General features: G+C 37.3%; 1 protein-coding gene across 2 annotated transcripts in view; it reads left to right on the top strand.

The window, feature by feature from the left end:
• The first annotated feature begins 6341 nt into the window (after positions 1-6341).
• The window catches only part of LOC117399361 (pleckstrin homology domain-containing family G member 4B-like), a 37738-nt gene continuing 19195 nt past the window's right edge, over positions 6342-24884 (top strand). For both annotated transcript variants that reach the window (XM_033998461.3, XM_033998462.3), the window contains exons 1-3: positions 6342-6563; positions 18035-18232; positions 20320-21637. In XM_033998461.3, coding sequence (XP_033854352.3) covers positions 6513-6563; positions 18035-18232; positions 20320-21637 — 1567 coding nt within the window. In that variant the 5' untranslated portion in view covers positions 6342-6512. The remainder of the gene's footprint in view (positions 6564-18034; positions 18233-20319; positions 21638-24884) is intronic.

Consider the following 24884-nt stretch of genomic DNA (forward strand, 5'->3'; position numbering starts at 1 on the left):
TTGAAGGGAGGCCCTTCGCTTGAAGAGGGTCATTGCTACCGAGGTACTGCTGGTCAGGGAAGGTGTTGACCCTGACCTCTCCCTCGGTGCATTAGTGAACACCTCTTCTGCGAGGTGTGCTAGGGTTTGTGCCAACGACTGGGAAGGCTGGCTGGGGATGCCCTGGCTGGCTGCTACCTGCCCACTAGGCGGCAGTGTAGCCGTCCCACTCGCCTCCGTCTCTGCCTGCGAGGGCAAGACTGGGGACTTTGTGTGGACATTAGCTAGTTTTTGATCTGTGGGGGCCACCTGCAACTTGCTGTCTTTAATCTTTATCTTCTTTCTTTTCCCCCCATCGTCTCTACCCTTTCTTTTCCCCACCCTCTGCTGGTTCTTCACTCCCTTCCCCTCCTTCTCACTCTCACTTTCACTGTCGCTTTCGCTTTCCTCCCCCACGGACTCAATCCTTATGGCGTCATAACGAGAGCCGAGGGGGAGTGCTGGCGCTGAGAGGGCCCTACTCAGGGGGGGGGGCGCTGCTGGGTCCGGGCTCCCTCCCTGCCTCGTGTTCTGTATCAGAGGAGCTACTGGAGGAGCTAGTGGAGTAGCTGTTGTACTCTCTCTCTGGGCTGGGGGAAGGGGTCCTCGTAAAACGGGACATGTCTCGGGGGCGGGGGGGTGAGGGGGGTGCTGGTGATGATGGTGGTGCTGGAGTCTGGGTCTTGGATGCTGTTGGTGGTGATGTGGACTGATCTTTGTTACTTGCTCCCTCTTCCTGCTCAGGCCTAGGCTTGTTCGTGTTTGCCTTGCTGGCTCTGGCCATGTTGGCATAGGAAGAGGGGCAGTCCTTAAACAGGTGCCCTTCTTTCCACACAAATTGCACTGCCTCTCTTCTCTGCAGTGGCTGGTCTCGTGGGGGGCGCCGCAGTTCCTGCACTTGACTACAGTACATGCGGCCGCCAGGTGTCCTAATTCCCCACATTTCCTGCAGAGTTTTGGCATCCCATTATAGAATACCAGCCCTCTGTTGGGCCCTAACACTATGGAGTTTGGAATGTGGCGGACGCCTCCAATGCCCGATGGATCAACATTAAGGCGTACCAGCCACTTTCTGGCTCCTGTCCAAACCCCATCTTCGTCTGTAATTTTCCTCCCTTCTGATGACACCCTCCCATAGCGGTTAAGCCATGTTGTAATATCATAGTCGCTAACAGCCTCATTGAAAAATTGGACAGTAACAACTTTCATTTCTCTGTCTGTCAGTGCATCCACACAAAATTCTTTGTATGGAGCGAGATATTTATTCTCCCCCCAAAAGGACCACATTTCTTGTAACTTTTGGGGGTTCCTAAAACTGACCTCAAACACTTCCTTAAGCCCTGGCAATTTCACCAAACAATTCAAGTCAGAAGGGGAAAAACCCATACCCCTCTGAAGAATGGTCCGGCTGAACTCCAGTCTCGTCAGTCCTGGTTCCGTTTCCTCTTGATGGTTTCTTGTGAAACGCACCGCATTGTGCCTCCTGGTCTCCTGGGTTGGCCGGAACGCCATCCTTCAGCTGGCTCCTCCGATTGGGGTGGGAGAAGCCTCTGGACGTCCGGGTTGTCTCTCTCTACGGAAAAGAGACAACGTAAGCAGCAAATCTGGGCAGTTGAAGGAACTATTACTTTAGTCCCTGAGGAGATGGTCGCCTCGCACACTCAATGAATGCTCAGCCAGTTTATTATTGCAGAGCCCAAAGTGTGTCTGCTTAAATATAGTAAAAGCAGGGAGGGTCACAACAGAGGAGTGGAACCCCCTCTCATGGTGACCATTGTCCATCATCCCTAAACCACCGCCACCCAGTGTCCCCCCTCCCCATATTTACACAAGCATACACCCCCCTGATCTCTCCCCACATTTATATAATAGTGTCCCCCACGTTTAATTACCCCTTTTTCCTCAATTAAAGGTTACCCATGATCCTATGCACTATGCAACTAATTTGCATAACGTCCCCCGCTACAACTTTTTGTAATTCGACCAATAAAGCTGTGTACTATTCTCATATAAAAACGCATATGAAAAAAGCTTTACGATACAATGATGGCCACTTTAGATCACCTGACTATTCAAACACATGCAATCTTTATATATATCTTTATATATATTTTGTGATAAGACTTCCAGAGAATCAGTTAAATTGAGATGTTCACTGCATCTTTCCTTATTAGAACACAACTTACATAGCTGTGGACATTTAGGTAATTTATCATGACAGTGCAGTCCTCTTTTTTTTTGTAACAAATTAGAGACTAATTAGAAAATTAAAATGCTTCCTTTTTATAAAATGAAATATTATTACTTTAAGTTTCCTAAACAAAGATATTAATAGCAAGTTATGTTGCTTTTTTTTAATAATAGCATAGGACCAACAAAAAAACATAATTTCGAAAATTCTACTTGTGTTTTGTTTTCACCACAGAGCACATTTTTGACTGTATTGCCTCTCTTATATGTCAGCACATAGATTGAAACTATACATTACTTTTAGATAAAGGTGAACAGTTTGCAGTTGTTTGTAATGCATTTTAAAACAAATGTTAATATGAAATAATGCCAAATACATAGTCTCTTTGAACCACTGCAAGTATACTGTATACTTATTTACATTTCTTCATTGTGTTTTCTTATGTGCTGTCTGAAGTTCCACGTTATTCTTTCCTATCCTTATTGTGGCTCCGATAAGTATTTGTACACTTGGTATACAAATCCTTATTGGATCCAGTGTACCAGTATGTATATAAGACAACCATGCAAGCTTCATACAATGTCCAGGTAAGACACTAACATTTAGCAGTCATATATGAGTCAACATAAAATCCAACATGTCTGCCTTATATGAATTTTTCCTTGTATGTTAAATTCACAACATATATGTTAAATATATTATACACACATAACACAGAAGAAGCTTGTATGATTTGTATATATTTTTTTCCATATGGGACAAGAAAATACAAGTTCTGTGTTAGGGAATGCTTTCTGCAAACATGTCCCTCAAGTCCTCCTAAAAGTACAAGAGGTAGATACATACTTTCTGTCATTAACCAAAACTCAGAGTTTCATAAAACAAGGCTATCTTAGAGGAAACCAGTCCTAATCCCCAAAGACTCTGTGTTCATTTGTGTTAGATTTTGTGATAGCAGAACTGGAATTTGTTGTTGTTGTTAATGAATCAATTTGTCCGTTGGGCCAGTGATAGTAGTTATTTCAGATTTTTCTGCTGATTAGGGTATAAGGGTTAAGGTACAGAAACACATATGCAGTTAACATGGATTTGATTAAATGTACATTAATATTCAATATTTTATAGATAAATATAATTGATAAACTTTTTAGAAGATTATGAATCGTTCTTACGTGGTGCTAGAGTGTCATAACAAAAAACTAAAAGTGAAACTACCTTTAGGGAAGAGTAATAAACTTGAAAGCCAATTACAGATGCAGGGAATAAACTACAATAAAATAATATAATAAACTGTCACTAGGGATTATATAAGTTATAAAATACTGTGTACTGTTTAAAGGTTACTGTTGAGTAAGCCAATTGCTTATATATTTTATGCTGTGCAAACAGGACTTGTCTCTAATTGAATCAATTCAGCTAAATTATACTTCTCAATGCTCCAATAGCTGTGTTAATTCTTATCTATTTTACACTGTTTCATGATTGTGTGCCAAATGTGTTTTCTACTTAATCATGAAAGTAGAAACTTTTAAAAAGCATCTGCTTGCAAACTATTTAAAAGCTGAACATAGATTAAATAAATGTTTACCCTTACATATTACCAATATTGTATGTGTCTGGTAAATGTATAGCCATGTAAAGTCCAATATGTATATAAAAAAAAACTTTGCAAGGATTTTGCACAGTGTTTCATTTGGAGTGCTTAGTGGAGAAAAATTGCTGGGAGATCAGAGACTAAAGTAAACAGGAAACACAAGACGTGATTGTTCTGTTAGTGATTAATGGTCTTTTACCCTCCTAAACAAAACGTAATTTAAAAAAAAAAAAAAGTATCTACTTTAGAAATATAATTAATATACAGAAGTACTAAAAATACAATTAGTAATTAACTTTAACAGGCATTTAAACAACAGGTCTACTGAATACTACTGAATGCATAATGAAGATTTAAGACAATATTGACATTTAAATTGGTACATGGAGTTTGAAGCTGGATTGTAACTTGCATTTAAAACATTTTCAATACATTTTAAAAGGGTTATGTGTCATGCCTCTATTTTAAACGTGTTTTTTTTTTGTATTGGTCAATTTATACCTGTGCCTTAGCCTAAGACTTGATGACTGGCACGTCATTGCTTTTGTCATACAGCATGGAGGAGCGAAAGTAATGCTTTGGACAAATCTGAATTTGTTTTGCAACTTGGAGGTTTGTGTGTGTGTCCATGTACAGGAGAGTGTGGCTGTTTGTTTTGCCTTCTTAAGCCAGCTAAGAAGGCAAAATGTTTTGAACCAATAGAGATGTTAAAACATGTTAAATTATGGTCTCATTTAATTTGGTATTAAAAAGGGCTTCAGTTGGATCAGTTGAAAACATAATTGGACCATTTTTTAGTTTGAATATATATCTTGTAACTTTAGGAGGAAATGTTTTAGGGGGAAATAAAGTAACTACATGTACACTCTCTAAAATAGGTTTTGTCATCATTGGGGTTTAAAAGAGGCATGTAAACACAGAAAAAGCTGTCATAACACACTTTTTCTTGAAGAAATGAAATGAAACACCCCACATGAAATTTCACGGGGCGTGAGCTGGGTTGAAGAGTAAGGCAGAAGAAGCAGCAGGGAGCCATTAGTAGGACAGAAGGTGGTCACTGACTGAGGGCGACGATGCCGACACATCCCAGGGGTAGAGGACCCAGCAACCGAAATGAGATAGACAAGATGATCGCTGACTGAGGGCGACGATGCCGACACATCCCAGGGGCGAAGGACCCAGCAATCGAGGACAGGATAGAAAAGAGGTCGCTGACTGAGGGCGACGATGCCGACACATCCCAGGGGCAGAGGACCCAGCAACCGAAAACACTAATGAGGGTTATGACTCGGAGAGCCGCCCCTCGAGAGGAGATTGGAGAGGTACCCAGCATCTGAGACTTCTGTAAGAGGCGCTCGTAAAACCCCTGATAGGCCGAGACGTCACGCTGCCTGGGACCTGAAATAAGGACAAAGCATTGAAGTTAGTATGGGACTCAGCACGAGTGGCCACGTCCTGAAAGAGAGGCAGTACAGCAGAGCCTCGAGAGAGGTAAGATAAGCGCAGGAGCTGCAACAGAACAGATTTTGGCCGGGGCTCCGCTCTGACTCACATGGTGAGAACCCCCCTGAAGGTAAGGGAGGCGGATGCCTAACCCTGAGGTCGGGGAAGTGAGACTCACTTGCCCCACAGAGACGACCGATGCGAAGGCATGTAAGAAGGAGGAGGAGGGGAGGAGGAGGAAAACGAAACACTAGACAGAAAAGGTGCAGGTGATCAGAGCTTAAATAGAAAATAGATGCTAATTAACAGGAAATTAGAAAATTGGGAGATTGAAAGATTGGAAGCACCCAGCTCCATGCCCCCTGAACCACGCAAGCTAACATATAAATACCTTTAGCACTCTTTAACTCACAAAACATTTACATGTAGCCACCTTTTTCAAGGCAGCCCTATACAAATGCATCCTAAACCCAGTTTACACTGAGGCCAAAGCTAAATTTGAAGCAACTTTACCTTCCTAACCTCCCACCAGTTTAACATGGAAACACTTCAAAACACAGGTACATTAAGTACATGTAGTTACTCTGTAGTTACCATTTACTAATTAGTACATTCACTGATGTGATTGTGAGGATACAATGCACATTACCTGTACTGAAAACAAGATGAGAAGAAATTGGTTTGATACCTTAAAAGACACCTTGTTGAAACAAGTTTTTTTATTTTATTTAAACAATAGAATGATTGGAAACCGTTACACATTTAACACCTTAAAGTATAAAGCTCTTCTTTTTTTGCATGGTCGGTGGTGTGCTTCACCCTAAGCTGGGGTGAATCCTTTCCCTGTTGTATGTGGAAGTCTTTTTTAAGATCAGCAGTATTGGTAGAAGCCCAGTCCATTTGTTTTAAGTACAAAAGAGAGAGGTAATCGCTGTTCCCCTGCAGGGCAGAGAGATCAGTGTGGCATTGTTTGGATGGGAGGCTCTCTGTTTTTGAATGGTGAAGGAAGTTGCATCAGTATGCATAATGAAGCAGCAGGGAGCAGCTTCAGCTGCAGGGACACAATCCCAGCTCTCTCACGCTCCAGCAGGAATTTATTGTTAACTTTGAGTTCAGTGTAACTTCAGCAGAGTGGGAGGACAGTATGGCAACATGTAAGGAGGGCTAAAATGAGATGGGAATCAGGGCAACTTTTACTGACTTGACCAAGTGGATTGTATGGCATTGCTTTTTTGTTTGTTTGTTTGCACAGTTTAAATTGCTAACATGAACCAGAGAGGAAGAACTAGAAGTTGTGATACTTTTCTTAGCATAAAGGTAAGCACAGCCAATTGATACTGATAGTTTGTAAATAAGACAGCACATAGTTACATACGTGTTGATCATTTTACTCTTTGTACTAAAATACTAGTATCTTTACAGACAACTTTGCCCTTACATTTTTCTTACTACTGGTAGTAGTTTGGTTACATAAAAATTTGTAACCGAGGCATCCTTTGCAGTATCTTAATGAATCTGTTCCATTGTAACCACACCAGTAATAATATAAATGTGGGTAAATTAACACCATTAATTTTGAGCTTGTCAGTATCTGTTAATTTGATAACTTATAAATGATTGTGTTATTGAATTTTGTTTCAGATTTCAGATGTAAATGCACGTTTAGCATTTGAACCCACATTGTTATATATGTGTATAAAAGAAAACTGGAGCATTGCTGTTAGTGCTTGGGAAGGAATTCCCTTTCACACAGAATGAGCAGCAGGAATTTAGACCTCTGTGAACCAGTGTAGCCTGATTATAGTATTTAGTGTGGGCACAATTAAAGCAAAGGGACTGCATTTTTAAATCTTTTTTTTTTTTTTTAATGGTAGATTTCAGATCGATTTTTAAATATGCAAGGATCCGGCATAAAGGATCGCTCTTTGAATTGCAATTAAGTGCAAAGTACTGTGAATGGAACCTATTGAATTTTGTACTCACTCTTTTATGTGGAGGACAGAGGGTTGCTTAACTATCTTTCCTCTATGTTGTTATTTCTTGCTTATCAGACAGTTATCTGTATATACCTTTTATCACATAACTGTGGCAGAAGGCATTTATAGTTCTGCTTCTTTTTCTTTGATCTTTAGAAAATGTTGTCAGGAGCGTTCTTAAGTACCTAAATCTTTTCTTTGTGTTATATCTTAAAACAAAATTGTTTTTTTGTTTTTTTTACTGTGTTAAGCAGGTGCATAAATGACATGATCTCAATTGTTACTAGTACTGTATACATGGACATAGTTATTGCAGCAAGGAAGTATAGGATATTTGCATATTTTATCTGTCAAGTTTGAATAAGTTCTGTCAGACATAAAATTGCCACTTTTAGATAGATAGATAGATTTGCTTGAAACTAGTAAAAGGTATTGAGGTTTGTTTGTTTTGTTTTTTTTGTTTTTTTTAAAAACATATTTTTAATTAGATTGGGCTAAATTCTTAAAGACATTTACTCCAATTCATCATTAGCACAATTTGTTTCAGAAAATAAAGTTACCAGACCAGAATTAAACAACTAACGCTTTTAATTCAGGTGGTTGAATAAAGTATTACGTTGTTTGTTATTTTTTTTAGATGTTTAATTAGTGCTTTTTGAATTCATAATAACATAATAATTCATAATACTATTTAGTGAATATGTGTACAATTTAATTTACATTATTTTCCATTGGTTATTACTTAGCTTTGTGAATAGGGCTAATTATCTGTAAAGACTGTTCTAAGATAACTTGAATATCTTTCCTCAAATCTCTTCACATTCCTTTGGGCCACAGAGAAACACCTTTAATATCAAAAACTGGGTTTATGATCTGTCAGTGCCACCCAGTGTGACATGGTGGTGAGCCAAAACAGCTGGTGAGATGATGGGTGGGTCCTCAGTATCAATCTGTGTTGATACACATCCAGGTTCTACCCAAGGAAGCAGCAGACTATATGGGCGTAGGTGGCATTAATGTCACAGAACAATACCAAATGTGTTAAAGCAATTCTACTTGCCATTGCCAACCAAACTCATCAGTTATTCTACATGTTACTGCCTTTCTTTCTCAGGTAGTGTACTTTTAAAATCACTCAATCATTAGAAAATGACCCTGACAAAAGGGTTTTATGTGCTGTGCCTCTTGTAAGCACCTGATTACAGAGTGCATTGCATGCAGGCAGTATGTCACACAAGTATTTACTTACTGCTCCATAGAGCCTGGGGCTGGATCTGGAGCCTGACTGTCTAAATATCATGTCTAGTGTTTTCAAGTTACACCAATTGGTTATAACAGTTTACATTTTAAAGAGGCGCTTGTTTGTTTTTTTTCTGTATAAAACCATACAAAATGCATTAGAATAATAACTGTCCAAGTTTTGATGTTGTAAAACTGTATGAATCTCAGCAGCAATATAACCTGCAATCTGAATTTTGTTCAATAAATACATGAGAGTACTGAATCTTTTTAATGTTTTCTATGAAAGGTTTTTGTTAAAAGAACACTCCTAGTTGAAAATAATCCTATGTAATATGTTGAATTTAAATGAAATGTGAAAGAATTCAAGATGATTGACTGATTCATTTAAAAATAATGTGTCAGATTTACTTCATTTGCATGGCTCCAACGTTGAGGCTTGAGTCTGTGTTCTATAATTTCTTTTGGCCTTTGCTCATTCTTATTAAGAAAAGAAAATGAAGCTGTTCATATTTCAAAACTAGAAATCCATATCTGAGAATAGTAACTCAGTGTACAAAATATTTTTCTTGGTTCTCAAAAAGCACAGACTTGCTGATTCTAAAGCTTTGTCTATTTTGCTACACGAGAGTTGCATATAAATGGGTGTCACTTATGCCAAGTGAGTCCTAGATACACAAAATACAGGTTATACATCATACTTACATATTTGTAGCATTATTTAATATCACTACAGAGTTAAATGACCTGGAAAATAACTTTGCTAATACATGTTATTGTATGGAGTTCCATTCTCACAATCACAGAATTGTGAGCTAAGTGCATGCAATATTAGTAAATGGAAGCTACATGTACAGTAGTTAATGTACCTGTATTCTGAAGGGTATCTGTTTTCCTTAATGGCAGTGAATTAATTTATCAGCACTACCAGTATCTAAAATGGTTTTAAAGACTTTGCATCATCTGCCAGGGTATAGCTCTTTGAATGTCAGCTCTGTCTGTGTTTGCAGCTTTTATTTGAATGTAGTCAACTGTTCGGTGTGTTTTTGTTCATTCTTTTGTGCGGTGTGGGGGGTTTTGCATTCCATGTGAGTTCTTTAGTATAATAAATAACCTTTGCTTAAGTTTCTAGACAACATGAAAAGAAATGTCTGCTGTACATTTCATTATCTTTTGTCCATACCTAATTTTCATTGCAAAATTGTTAGTTTGCCTTACACACCTTGTCATCTTAACTTACCGATAATTGTGTCGCAAGCCATCTAAAACACGCAAATCTACTTTATTGTAGACTTTTTTCCTGTGGGTTTTATTGTATGCTTATAATAGCGTCTGAAAATCAACCAAGAGAATATTCTAGCAGGATTGATATACAGTTAAATGTCTGCAGTATTAATATACAACACTCTTTGGATCATTAAGATAGACTCTTGTGTGTCTATACGTCGTCCCTGGTAGTGCAGTGTGTGAATGCATTTTGTTGTGACACACATTTGTTGTTTATACCTAATGTTTTCTCTCAATTACAATACCTGAACAATGAAGTCATGTATAAATAATGACTTGTCTACTACCTGAAATACCTGTTTTCAAAACACATGGGGCTGGATTCTCTTTTACGCCAAATCATCATTAGCACAAAATAAGTTACCAAACAAGAAATACTGTGGGAATTGTACATTATTTTTGTATTAGTTTTGTAATTAGAGTTTTGTTCACCCATGGTGAACAACATACATTTGTGGGCAGTCAAGGCCCTTTATAATGGTTTATAAATCAGGTGGTATGTATGTGACCTATAATTGTGTAGAGTAGAAAAAAATGTTTTCTTAGAATGGCTAACACTATAGTGACATACTCATGGTAGAATAACTAATACTCTATGAATGTAGGTGGGTGTATTGTTCAGTGTGGCACCATCCTGCAGCTGGTGTACAGGCAGTTAACAATGCAACCGTTGTAGTGAAACCATGGTATAGGCCACACAAACACTTAGCAGCAGAAATAATTAAATAACTGTACATTTCCAAAATCAATAACTGTTTGACAGAATGAACGTGAACTTTTATGAATTTGTGTACATTTTCAAGAAGCCCCATACAAATGTAATATATGTTTTCATTTGTGTTGACTGGAATCATTTCCTTTGGAAACTCTGACCTGAACAAGCTGCATTGTTGTATTTACAAAGGTTGTATTTGTTGTATTTACAAAGGTTGAGCAGACAGCTCAATTGGAGGGAACTCAGTAGCTTTATTACATTTCTGCACAGTAGTCTCCGACTAAGAGAACATCCCTCGGGAAGCAAGCAAAGTGTTCTCTTAGCTGAAGTGTTTTCTAAGACGGAGTTGACCACCAGACACAATGAATCATTAAATAAATATGTATTAGTTGTCATGACACATGCGCATTAACATACGAAATTAACAGAATAAGTAAAAGAAAAGCAAATCGGCAAGTGTATGTTAATAAATTATAATAACAATAAAGTAATAGAGAAACTAACATTAATAAACTAACTGTCAAACTAAATTTACACAGCACCCCTACACATGTTAAGCTCTAGATTAATTATGAGTACATGTAAAGGAGCAATTTTCAAGACACGCACAAAACCTATTTAACAGAATGGTGAAGCAACTCACCAGAACAGGAAACACCAAATTGCTCGCCGATTGTGTCTGATTCAGGTTTTTTTCAGGAGTTCGAACAATTTTCAACTTTTTGTAGCAAGAGAAACAGCAATGGGTTTCGCCGTTTGTTTACATGCCATTTTGTCACGATGAGGTGCACTCGAGGAAATCAGAATACAAAACGATAAATAACGGCAGTTCTGGAAGGATTGAATTAACCAATCAGTGTTCCTCAAGACACTCTCACAACGGCAAGTCAGTTTTTAAAAGATTTAATAAACCATTTGAATTTAAGTTTGATGATGATGAGTTATCAGGTTACAAAACAGTTCTGTATCAGTTGTGAACAAATCGCTAGCAGTGCTAAAAAGGTGTTATTTTAAGCAAAGTTCCTGTTCCTTTAGGCAGAGCATTTACAATGGGAAAAATCAGTTTCACCACAAGGTTGTTCTCTTAGCCGAAGTGTTCTTTTAGTAGGTGGTCCTATACTACTTACACAAATTGTTTATACATATGTTCCTTTAAAGAAATATTGTATTTTAAATTTTTAAAACAAACACTACATGAAGGATTTGGCACCATTACCAAATGAACAGTGGTATCACAAACAATGGCATAACCAGCACACACTGGCGCAGTACCGTGTATGCAGTATAAAAACCGTCCAGATGGTAACCCTATTAACAAACTATAGGAAATGTCATCTTAACTCTGATATTTACATTGTTGTTCTCATTTAAAGTAAGCCACTAATGCACAGGTATATTTGCATAGCTTATTTCCATCACCTAAATGCAAATCTGTAAGTCATACAGTGCCTTGTGAAAGTATTCGGCCCCCTTGAACTTTGCGACCTTTTGCCACATTTCAGGCTTCAAACATAAAGATATGAAACTGTAATTTTTTGTGAAGAATCAACAACAAGTGGGACACAATCATGAAGTGGAACGAAATTTATTGGATATTTCAAACTTTTTTAACAAATAAAAAACTGAAAAATTGGGCGTGCAAAATTATTCAGCCCCTTTACTTTCAGTGCAGCAAACTCTCTCCAGAAGTTCAGTGAGGATCTCTGAATGATCCAATGTTGACCTAAATGACTAATGATGATAAATAGAATCCACCTGTGTGTAATCAAGTCTCCGTATAAATGCACCTGCACTGTGATAGTCTCAGAGGTCCGTTTAAAGCGCAGAGAGCATCATGAAGAACAAGGAACACACCAGGCAGGTCCGAGATACTGTTGTGGAGAAGTTTAAAGCCGGATTTGGATACAAAAAGATTTCCCAAGCTTTAAACATCCCAAGGAGCACTGTGCAAGTGATAATATTGAAATGGAAGGAGTATCAGACCACTGCAAATCTACCAAGACCTGGCCGTCCCTCTAAACTTTCAGCTCATACAAGGATAAGACTGATCAGAGATGCAGCCAAGAGGCCCATGATCACTCTGGATGAACTGCAGAGATCTACAGCTGAGGTGGGAGATTCTGTCCATAGGACAACAATCAGTCGTATACTGCACAAATCTGGCCTTTATGGAAGAGTGGCAAGAAGAAAGCCATTTCTTAAAGATATCCATAAAAAGTGTCGTTTACAGTTTGCCACAAGCCACCTGGGAGACACACCAAACATGTGGAAGAAGGTGCTCTGGTCAGATGAAACCAAAATCGAACTTTTTGGCAACAATGCAAAACGTTATATTTGGCGTAAAAGCAACACAGCTCATCACCCTGAACACACCATCCCCACTGTCAAACATGGTGGTGGCAGCATCATGGTTTGGGCCTGCTTTTCTTCAGCAGGGACAGGGAAGATGGTTAAAATTGATGGGAAGATGGATGGAGCCAAATACAGGACCATTCTGGAAGAAAACCTGATGGAGTCTGCAAAAGACCTGAGACTGGGACGGAGATTTGTCTTCCAACAAGACAATGATCCAAAACATAAAGCAAAATCTACAATGGAATGGTTCACAAATAAACATATCCAGGTGTTAGAATGGCCAAGTCAAAGTCCAGACCTGAATCCAATCGAGAATCTGTGGAAAGAACTGAAAACTGCTGTTCACAAATGCTCTCCATCCAACCTCACTGAGCTCGAGCTGTTTTGCAAGGAGGAATGGGCAAAAATTTCAGTCTCTCGATGTGCAAAACTGATAGAGACATACCCCAAGTGACTTACAGCTGTAATCGCAGCAAAAGGTGGTGCTACAAAGTATTAACTTAAGGGGGCTGAATAATTTTGCACGCCCAATTTTTCAGTTTTTTATTTGTTAAAAAAGTTTGAAATATCCAATAAATTTCATTCCACTTCATGATTGTGTCCCACTTGTTGTTGATTCTTCACAAAAAATTACAGTTTCATATCTTTATGTTTGAAGCCTGAAATGTGGCAAAAGGTCGCAAAGTTCAAGGGGGCCGAATACTTTCGCAAGGCACTGTATATATCATAGGCAGGGCTTCTGATTTTCGGTTTTAACCAATAAAACCCGATAAAACTCCCCCGATACAAAAAAAGTTAAATCAGTGGATAGCCAATAAACACCAGAAAACACCAGAAAAACTGTGGAAATGGTTAATCTATTCACGTTGACTTTACCCTTTTCACATTTAAAAAAATAAAACCTACTACAAAAATAATAATAAATACATTTCCCAGTGCTGCTGGGCAATGTCCCGCCTTCCTGACTTGTATCTATCATTGATTAGTTCTGAATACTTTAAACCCACCCCAACTACTGAGTGACAGCACATTCCTACATTTCTATTGGAGACTCCGCTTGCAAGATTTAAAAGCCTTGAGGATTGAGGCTTGTTAGCGGGATTTAAAGCTGTACACAAAAACCCCAGAAGAATGTGCCCGTGCCTGTGACCATAGGGATTTCGTTGTGGAAGACAGCAAAGGAAAGAAGGTACAATTTAAGTGTACTGTCAAGTTACTATACATATTTTGACACACACACACAAAAATAAATGCTCAAGCATTTTGGAAAGTAACCAAAAACACTAATTTCATACAGTATGTCAAAAACAAAAGCCCCGAAAAAAAAAAAAAATTACATAAAACTCAAAAATAGCTAAAAATAAGCACTGAAAAATACAATTAATAAACCCTGAAAAACAGAAGCCCTAATCACAGGTACATGGTGATTATGTGAATCACTCAAAGTAAAGTACAGTACATAGTTTCAACAATATCTTTTTTCACTAACACTTTAAAATAGCCACAAATTCGTAATGAATTCCCTCTGAATACCACATGACTAACACCTGAATATCTTATGCACTTCCTTAGAGTAATTAATTTTAAATTCAGCCCTGTTAATTCAGGTGGATTTAATTGCCCATATTCATTCCATGTTTCTGTGTAACAAATTATATTGATCATCTGTATAAGGCATGCATTTATAGCCTCTTACTTGCCCACCAGGGAATTGTGAGAAGTGTTAATTCATGTATGAATGCATACCTTATAAATGTTGTCAGCATAATTTGTTACAAAGGAACATGTACTGAATACAGGTAATTAAATCCACATAAATTAACAGGGCTGATTTCAAAATAAATGCGTAAGATATTCAGGTGTTATTCCTGTGGTATTCAGTCAGAATTCATTATGAATTTGCAGCTATTATTTTAAAGTGTTACCCTTTTTCTTTAAAGCCTGTGACTCTGTCACATAAAACAGTTTTCACCCAGGATCACTGATCAACAAAATGAAGTAAAAATGTTTCTAAAATGTCAACGTTTACATAATAGATTTTTCAGTGCTTCACCCAACTCTTTAAATGTACTGTGAATTGTAGGTTGTAATCCTATCTGGCAGTTACCTATGTCACTATGTGTATTGTCAAACAGTTATCTACAGCTTAATGAGAACAATATTTGACATGTTAAATGGACAGTTAATGATATTACACCATAGACTTCATTAGAACTGCTTTATGTTTTTGAACAAGGAAACAAATATATGCTTTAAAACAGTGTGATATATTGATAGAGAGATATACCAGTACTTCCAAGGCCTAATTAAGTGTCATATTTCTGTCTGGAAAAGACCTTACATCACTTACATGATCATATTGTACATGATTAGTCATCCGTACAGACTGGAGGAGATGAAGTCTCCAGTTTTCCACAAGGCCTTTTGTTTTGCAGCTGCAGGATAGTGCTCACAGGTGCTTCCCTCGAAACAGAAAGGTTGGACCAAGCTTTGGAGATTTCCTTCAGCGTTTATCCTGTTGTCTGATCTTTCTGATCACTGCATTCTCTTGTAACACAGAGGAGGTAATCATCATACACTGTCGCAAGCATACCAGTAAACAGCAAGTTAACAACAGATCATAACAACCAAAAACAGCTGAAAGGGAAAACTCCTTTTTGATTTTTGTTTCCAGTTTTGTGAAAAAATAAATACACTTGGCGAAAGCCATTATCATTTCCATTTTTTTTTATAGTTCATCTTTTCAAGGATGGGTGTACATTTAATTAATTCTGGTTTCAAAAGTTTTTTGTTTACTGTAGTATACAATTTGAAAAGTAATCATGACAAAGCAAATCTGTGCAAGGATATTTAGTTTTTTTTTTACACTTAAGTTTAGAAGGATGACATTCTACAGTTCCCAGTTCATTATATACATAGAATTGAACTCAAACATCAGGAATAGTTGTGACAAACCCCAGTGTTCCCATACAGTGCAGGCAGTCCTGTGTAGAAGTCACGGTAGTTCCGGAAAAAAAAGACTGGAGTTTATTCGAACTTGTCAATAACCCTGTTTTCTTACCTCTTCTTGCATTTTCACAACCCTCCACTTCATCTCTCACCTTGCCACCAACCTTTGGTCTAACTGTAATACTACATAACAAAAGAGGGCTCTCAATGGCGTTGTCCGTGAAATATCTCCTTGGCCGCTTTAGAACACCTTTATTATAAAAGAGTGATATGACACTGATGACTAGAATATTTTTAAAATAATTCTTACAATATTAAATCAAAATGAATGCTCTTGCATGTCTGGATGATTTCACAAATAGACAAGGAAATCTTTGAGAAATAACAATAAAAAACACATCAGAATGCATCAAAATGATTACGTTTGGTAGTCCCATCTGTACTTCTAATTTTGTTTAAACAAATTTTTTTTTGTTGCCAATAACATTATTTGAGATTATTTGTTACCAATACAGCGGCTGATCTGACACATGCTCCCTTTTTATTGGCACCCCGGGCTCAGGGTGCCCATTCGCGCCACACACGCCCAACCTATCGGGGCTCCCCGTCCAATATATATATATAGATGATATGATAAGCTCTAGAATCACTGCGTTTTTCGTCCAAAAATCGAACCTGTTTCCATTTTTTTCGCAACAAATTCGTATTTTTTTCGCAGCGATTGTGCTCAAGTGTGAAAGGTAGTATTCAATTCTATAGGTTCGATTTTTACAAAAAATGATGATTAATTTAGGTTTCTCTGTAGTTATCAACTAATGTTTTTAATGTGACTTAAGAGTGACTGCTTAAATTAATGTTGAACTCTTTTTTTTATTAGAAAATGTTGCTGCTGATGGTATGGGGTGTTTACTGTTTTTAATAAAGTCTTATGTATGACCAAAAAAAATATTATCATCTTATAGCAAAATTGCTTTAACACATATAAAAAGTTGCATAGTTTATATACCATATATAATAAAGATTTGTTATTTGACGGCTAAGTCATACAGATTCATGGGAAAGTCTACCATACCCAGAATTTTTAAGAGATTAACAAGGATATTTATCAGCTGAATACAATTGTTTGAGGTCCATTTTAAAAGCTCTGCAGGGTAACGGGAACTGCAATGAATAATTTGGCAGTTGAACCAGAAGAAAGCCTCTTTTTCTTAATGCCACAGAGCAGCCCTTAACAACCAAAGGGAATTAAGAAAGATATAGTGGCAAATTCTTTAACAGTTAATCCTTCCCTTATTAATACATGTATGGCTGTACCATAAAAAAAAATAAAAAAAACCTAATTCAGATATAACTCCAAAATGTTTTCTGCTGTGAATTATGTTGTTACTACATTTTGAACTGTTGTACAGGAACCATTAATGTAATACAAACAAACTCATTACTTAGTCTTACTTTAGTGTGGTCATTTCTGTAGTTATGTTTTAATATAAACTGTATATGTGTATGTAACTGGGTAGAGGCTGGGTGCGAACCGACTACCCACCGCACTGCAAGCGGGCATCTTAACCTCAATGCAAAAGAGATGAGCTTGTCTGCATTCATGGTTTTAAAGCTTTTAATCTCATCTCATCGACAGGGGACAGACAGAATCCACAACGACAATGTATCACACAATACTGCCCGTTATATGAAGACTTATTTCAGATCCATCAGAAACATCCTTGAGTATGCCCTCATGATGTAACCAGGACATAGTGCAAGCTGTAAAAAAGTAACTCTGACATCTAGAAAATATTGTCTGGTCAGTAGCAGAGCACCCACAATAAATCACCAGTGAAATCAGTGAAAAATATTCATAAAGCATGTTTTTCTACAGTTTGTGTACATTTTTAACACTTAAAACATATAGTCATTTTGTACTTAAATTTATGCCAGTTACATGCGGCTAACAGAAAATGACATGCGGCTAAGCCAATAAAGAGGGATTTAGAGAAAAATGATAATAATTCAAAATCAGAATGATTTCAAACATCATAAAATAGTATCAGAAATATAACTAATTTTGTAAAAGTTTATTTGAAGCTACTTACTCTATTATATGCACCACGCTTTGTAAATATATTCTTAGCTATTACCTTTCTTTAATCATTGTAGTGTTGTAAAGAGGCCCAAAGCAAACCAATCATGCTCAACTTCCAAATACTCTGAGGTAAAACATATAGAAGTAGAGAAATTTTGGCTAATCAATTCTTGTCTTTATCTCACAGGACTCTGAATCACTTGATACCTGCATCCAGAATACACTGTCTGCGCTCTACCCACCATTCAATGCCACTGCAGCTACAGTGCTGTGGCAGCTATTCAGCGTTGTTGAGAAATTATACCGTGGTGATGGGCTTCGGTGCCTGATTGATTTCCTTCTCCCTGCCAAGAGAATACTGCAGTCCATTCAGCAGGAAACATGCGTAAGTAGAAAATGTTTGCTAAAACAGAGTGCATCTTTGTTTTGAGCTGAGACCAGGCTAAATCTGATCTCCCTGATCTCACAGAATTGTTTTAAAAACCTAGCTCAGCTAAGGGCCCCATTGAAAGCAGATACTTGAATCTTTTGTGTTTTTCCATGACAGAGGTCTTTAAGCAAACCATGAAATGTCATTCTTTTATAAGTTCTGTTGAACATATTCCAGACAGGGCAATTTATATGCTTATTGCTTTAAGTGACCTCCGCATGTTTAATTGCATACTTACTGTTTACTACAGACATTACAACTAAACAGTCACTGTTCGGTTTTTAAAAAAAAAAGTTAAATATTTGGAAGGTAGCATCACAGTAACTAAGAAACAATACACAACCCTTACTTGAGTCCCATTTAACATTTTGATCTTCTAAAATAATATTTTCAACCACTGAACACAATGGGCCCTACTGTGTACAATGGCACAGTTTCAAAAGAGGAGTGTAACAGTATAAAACTAGAAATAGATTGCACATAAAGTAATGTGCACTATACTAAATTATGCTTTCATTCAGACTGCTTTTCACGCTTTCATACTCTACATCTCACAAACGAAGCCATAACACAAGTAAACTAAGTGACATATAAGAATTGTGGGAAACCTTTGACCTTTCACAAAAATGCCAAAGCCAATTTTCTCATGACTGGAGTAGAACCATTAGCTCCTGGAGTTAGGTACTGGAATTAGGTACAAATGTGGTTCCTATTACCTTTGAGTTAAGTCCTTTAAACTGAAATACAGTAGGTCATGCCAGCCATCACAAATAGAAGCCCTGATCTGATTTGAAACTAGTTCTGTACAAATACACAGTTCGGTATACAGTAGACTTGGTTCCTAGTTTATTTTCTAGGAAATAAGTTAAATGGAAGTTACAGTGCAGATTCTATGACAGTGTTGTCTTCTGTGTAGGAATAAAACATGATTCTAGTTTCTTGCTTGTTTCATCCCATAAAAAATATCTGTGTCAAAATAGAGCAATATGCCTTTTAGGGCTTTATATTAGAAGTATTTTATTACAGGTAACGTTGTGCATCACATACAATATTTCTTTGTAACCTGTAGAAGCTGTATTTTAATTTGGTTTCAATAAAAATTTTAAGAGGACATCGTGTGTTCATCTTCGCCCTCCCGAGTCAGCGCAGGGGTGGTAGCGGTGAGCTGAGCCTAAATATAATTGGACATTCCAAATTGGGAGAAAAACGGGGTAAAATTAATTGCCGACTACTAAATAATAAAAAAAAGTTGCTAACAACATTGCGCATGTTTAGTACATTTTACCCTAGACTTCCGATTCGTTTGCAACTGGTTTGCAACTATTGCGACAGCCGTAACACTTTAGTACATCTCTTAGTACACTTTAATACCGCGCACCAGCGACCCCTGTGGCTGATAGGGCGCATGCGGGTCTGCAGTGGAGCCATTCAGATCTGTGTAGTCCTCCAGCACTATAGTTCTGGTGGCTTCACTGTGGATCCGCAGTTTCAGCCTCCATTTCCCGAGTCAACGGGGGGTTGCAGCGGTGAACCAGGACAAAAATAATCATTGGGCATTCCAAATTGGGGAGAAAACCGGGATAACAACCACTGGCGATGACTAAATTTAAAAGAAAAAAATAATATTTCGTTGTATTGTATACATGGATTCTTGGGTTTAGCACATGATTTATTATCATAAAAAAATAATTTAATTATTTTAAATCAGAAGCCTTTTTTTTCAAATGAACCGTAAAGTTAACTGTGAGATAAAAGGATGGCATAATGAATGATACTTTAATTAAGAGATTACCAACGACATGTGTTGAATCGGATAAATAACGGTTCTAATTTACACTTGTTGACTGTGTTTTATTTTAAAGAATCTTCAGTTTTTAGTTGCAATGGAAAAAAAAAAATTAAAAGATGACTGTAATGAATGTTATAAAAATATTTTACTACTAATGTAAGTAATGGAACATCTATTTAGTTTCTCACTCACAGAAAACTGATAATTTAATAATACTATTCAAATATGACATGCATCCTCTTTTTGTTTGCAGGCAAGGTTCGATGGTCTAATTTTTTATCATGAAGGATGGCCATTGTGCATTCATGAGAAGGTTGTTGTACAGTTAGCTTCCCTCCACAAAATAAAACTGAAACCTGGAGATTTCTACATACAAATTGTTCCTCTGGGAAAGCAGTCTGCCAAACTGGTCCTAAAATGTCTATCGGGAAATGACCATGGCATCGAGGAAGTACTTATTCCAGAAACCATGTATGGGTGTATCTTCACAATTGAATTCCTGCAAAATGTAACTTGTGGTAAAAACTGCTGCCCACTTCAAAACTGTCTGTTGACCACCGGGACTGTGGTTTACAGAACACCTTGGAAAAACATAGTGAATCCCATTTTTATTGCCACAACTGAAAGCATTATGCAGAACTGCAATGGTAATTCAATGCACAATAACTTAAAAAATACTTCTGACAATGTGACAGATACTATGGAAAGTCATAGTTCACAAGACAGCTTCACTTCTGAAGATACAGATTCAACTGTTGTAGAAGCAACCCTGCAAGATAATCACAGAAACCAGGGGAATAATTCTCCTGCAGAGATGTTAACCAAATCGGAGACAAGCACATTAACTGAAGACATTGACGGAGACTATGTTAGTCTTGAAAACCCTGTTCTGGCAAGAAAACGTGTAGATGGAGTTTCACCCTTGGCCAACACAAAGAAAGAAAATGAGCACGCGGAAAACCAATTGCTATCTCTGAAATCTGACAGTAGAGACAGCACACAAACACTCTCATTCAATACTGACCTAAGCCATCCAAGGCCAGCTAGAAGACAGCTCAGGGATTCCCTATATTTTGAAACAAAACGGTTGTTTAGAAAGTCATACATGGAGGCCTTACAAAATCCAATGCACCTCAGCTCTAGCTCTGAGGAGTCAATAATGGAGGAGGCTACAGAGCAAAATGCTGGACGAGCAACTAAAGACATTTCCTTGAATGTGTCCAAAAACAAGACTCCTGTCAATTGTAACCAAAAGCGGGACCCCCTACCTTGTAGCCCTCCATGTGAAGTGCAGTCAGGGGAGGTCCCCTATGGAAACCACTGTGAAGCTTCTAGACCACATACATCACAAGGACCTTCTCTCAGTGAATACAGACGATCCAAATCTTTGGACAGGGCACATCAGATTTCACAGGCTAAAGGTCACAGAGAACGGTCGTCCTCTGGTGATTCAGCCAACCGAAGTCCCAAAAGGAATCTAAATGGATATGCCCGAAGGCTTGTAAAACTAGATTTTGATGGAGCGTTTTCCAGCTCTGAGAAAAGGCCAAACTGCAGAAAAGAGGATTCAGGTAAATAATACATTAAATGTTTCATTTAAAAAAAAAACTGCAGTATGATATCTTCTTAAGTGTCCTAATCTGACACTGGATTCAGTTTGTAGCAAATTGCCAAAACATTTGATAAGTGAGAAGAATGCATCAGCTTTCTTTTACATTTACTTTTTACAGTTTAATCACAGGGAATATATATATAACCTTTATCACTGGACCTTTTTCAAAAGTGTGTCTAGAAGAAGACAATACTGCAGCTAAGTTTCATTAATTTCTGAATTAAGTGTTAAACTACCTTTGCGTTTGTGGCTTATTCTTAGTAATTTATATCTGCGTTGTTATTGTACAGGGTGGATATACTGTAGAGTGCACCCAGGAATGTGTATTCAGGTGGATCTGTGGTGGGGCTGCTATGGCAATTGAATAAATAGTTGTCCCACCCTGGAAATTACGTGCCAGTGGTATGACAGTAATGTACACGACATGAGGTGTTATCTAATTAGGGCAGTACTTCAACTTTTTCCAAAATGTTGTTTTGATGTTCGTATGACATACAATAAATCTCGGAAAGTAGTTTGATGTTACGGACATGCCTTAGTCCTGAAATCCTTTTAAAAAGTTGCTCATCACATTATTGTTTTAATGTTTATTTTTTTAAATGGTTTCCTTTATGAGTGCCTATGTTAGTGTGTTTAAATGGTTATACCAACACAGCTAAGTCGGACGATTGCTTTTCCCCTCAGCAATGATCTTAGATTTTTTCTTTCTAAAGCATTTTCAGCACTTTCTTTCTTTATGTTTTGCAAATGCACTATATTAATTAGGTAATGGAATTCTACCTGCCCAGTTGTAGTGAAAATAAGCTTATATAATTAGAATTTCAATTAAAAAAAGTGCTTGTCTAATATTTTATGATTGGGAGATTAACGTTAATGATGGAACATATTGGCTACTTGAACCAGAAATTCTGCAATAGCAAAAGAGTAAAGAAAATGTGTGTTAATATTCTATTTAAAGCACATAAATACTGTGCCTTTAGAAAGTTTGATTAAATGCTGGCAAAGGAATAATGCACGTGCTATATTTAACGATAGTGCCCATCAATGAAGGCTCTACCGTAGAGCCTTCAACGAGAGGGCACTATCACAATTAGAAAACAGTTTATCTAATTTTCTTTAAAAAAAAAAACACTTTAAAACCTAAATTTATCTTGAACTTGTAATGATTCATTGGGTACCCTTCTGCTGAGAAATGTTTTAGGAATATAGTCCCAACATTTTTCATAAAAGGTCAGATATTGCGTGCATGTACGATGAAATCGAAACGCAAATGAGAGTTAAGTGAAGTGGGTATATAAAGTTCTAGCAATCTTAATTAGCTAATGTGTAAATTGAATGATTCAATTTGGTGATGCAGAGATTGGTATCTGACCCTCCCCCTGAACTTTAGTTATAAACTTCATACAATATGCAGATCTTGGTGTGAGCAGGATAACTCGTGGTGACGTCAGGCCAGGAAGTAGACAGACAACAGTGCTGGGCTATGTAAGCGCTGCTGCATGTTTTAATAACAAATAAAAAGTTTAAACAGAACAGAAACACTTATACAAAACAAAAACGTCATGGTGGCCAAAACAAACAGATACAAAAACAAGTAACATGCTTGGTTATAGCCAGCACCAGTAGAAATTGTTTTTATTCTTACTTTCCTTATCTCACGACTCATGTCTCTCCTTCCGCCTCTGAACACACCACCCACCATGAGCGACTGAACCGCTCTTTATATATACTTGACCATCTCCAAATTGATAATTGTTTAATTAATTTAGAGATGGTCACATTATGCACATGTTTTAGCTGGATGGGGGATCAACCCCATCCATGCTGTAAAATAATGAACAAAACGTTCAAACAAAGACAGTACCTTTAAATAATAATACTATAAATACAAAATAACACAAAACATAATATGCACAGAGGGGTGGGGATTATCCCATCACACTTACATATTTATGAAGAAAACAATATTGCAGGCACAGTGAACAGCGCTGGGACCAGAATTCCTCCTGCTGTGTGAGTTGAGACAACCAAGCTCGTTTTACTTGTAACCTGAGCCGGATTTGAACCCATGCACCCATTAGGTATGAAAGCCTAGCAGATCAGCCCACTGCACCATCCAGTTAAGCTCAGTGTAACTATTAGCTAATTTTGTAAGCTCTTTTTCACATGTACAACCGTAGCATTCCATCTTTGACACAATCTCTCTAACCTTGTCCAATTAAATACTTAAACAAATCTAAAAAACCCAATGTTAATGATATTTTATTCCTAGCCCCTTATATCTTATTAAACAATGATTCTATACATCTGTAGAATATAAAATCTGCAGCTATTTTTAAAGTACCTTGGAGGTAAAAACAGTCACCAATCGGATTTTAATCTTCCACGAAAATTGATTGAATCTACTGCACCTGGCCTGCATCTTGCCAGAAAAATTATTTATTTTCAAGTGGTCTAATTAATGTAATCATTTTGTCAATAGCAAAGATTGCTCATGGCTTCCAGGTATGTCATTTTTTGACTAAGAGCCCACTGATCCCAGCCTCTTAAATCGAGTCTGAACTTTTCATAAGAGGATAGAATATCTAATGTTTTCTCATGCATTAGGTAACATTTTAGTATATCTTTTCCCACGCAAGCCCCGCTTCATGTGTGCTTCGTTTAAGGTGACTATAAACTAAAGGAGTTTTACTCTTCTGTTGACAAGGCCATTATTATACACAGGGCAGCAGTGTGGAGTAGTGGTTAGGGCTCTGGACTCTTGACCAGAGGGTTGTGGGTTCAATCCCCAGTGGGGGACACTGCTGTTGTACCCTTGAGCAAGGTACTTTACCTAGATTGCTCCAGTAAAAACCCAACTGTATAAATGAGTAATTGTATGTAAAAATAATGTGATATCTGTATAATGTGAAATAATGTATAATGTGATATCTTGTAACAATTGTAAGTCGCCCTGGATAAGGGCGTCTGCTAAGAAATAAATAATAGAACAAAGAAACCAAGAAATACTGCAAAAACATATTGGTATAGATAAATAGTACCTAACTATGTTTTAATTAAAACTAATTCCTGGTTTTATTGTAGACATTATAAGTGTTGCACTATGAACATTTAGAACAATGTAACACACTAAGTATTTACATAGATTCAAATTTAAGCAAACAAAGCAAGCTTGCCATACCATAGGAAATATAAATACCGCTGTT

The sequence above is a fragment of the Acipenser ruthenus genome, chromosome 4 (genome assembly GCF_902713425.1).
Source record: "Acipenser ruthenus chromosome 4, fAciRut3.2 maternal haplotype, whole genome shotgun sequence".
NCBI lineage: Eukaryota > Metazoa > Chordata > Actinopteri > Acipenseriformes > Acipenseridae > Acipenser > Acipenser ruthenus.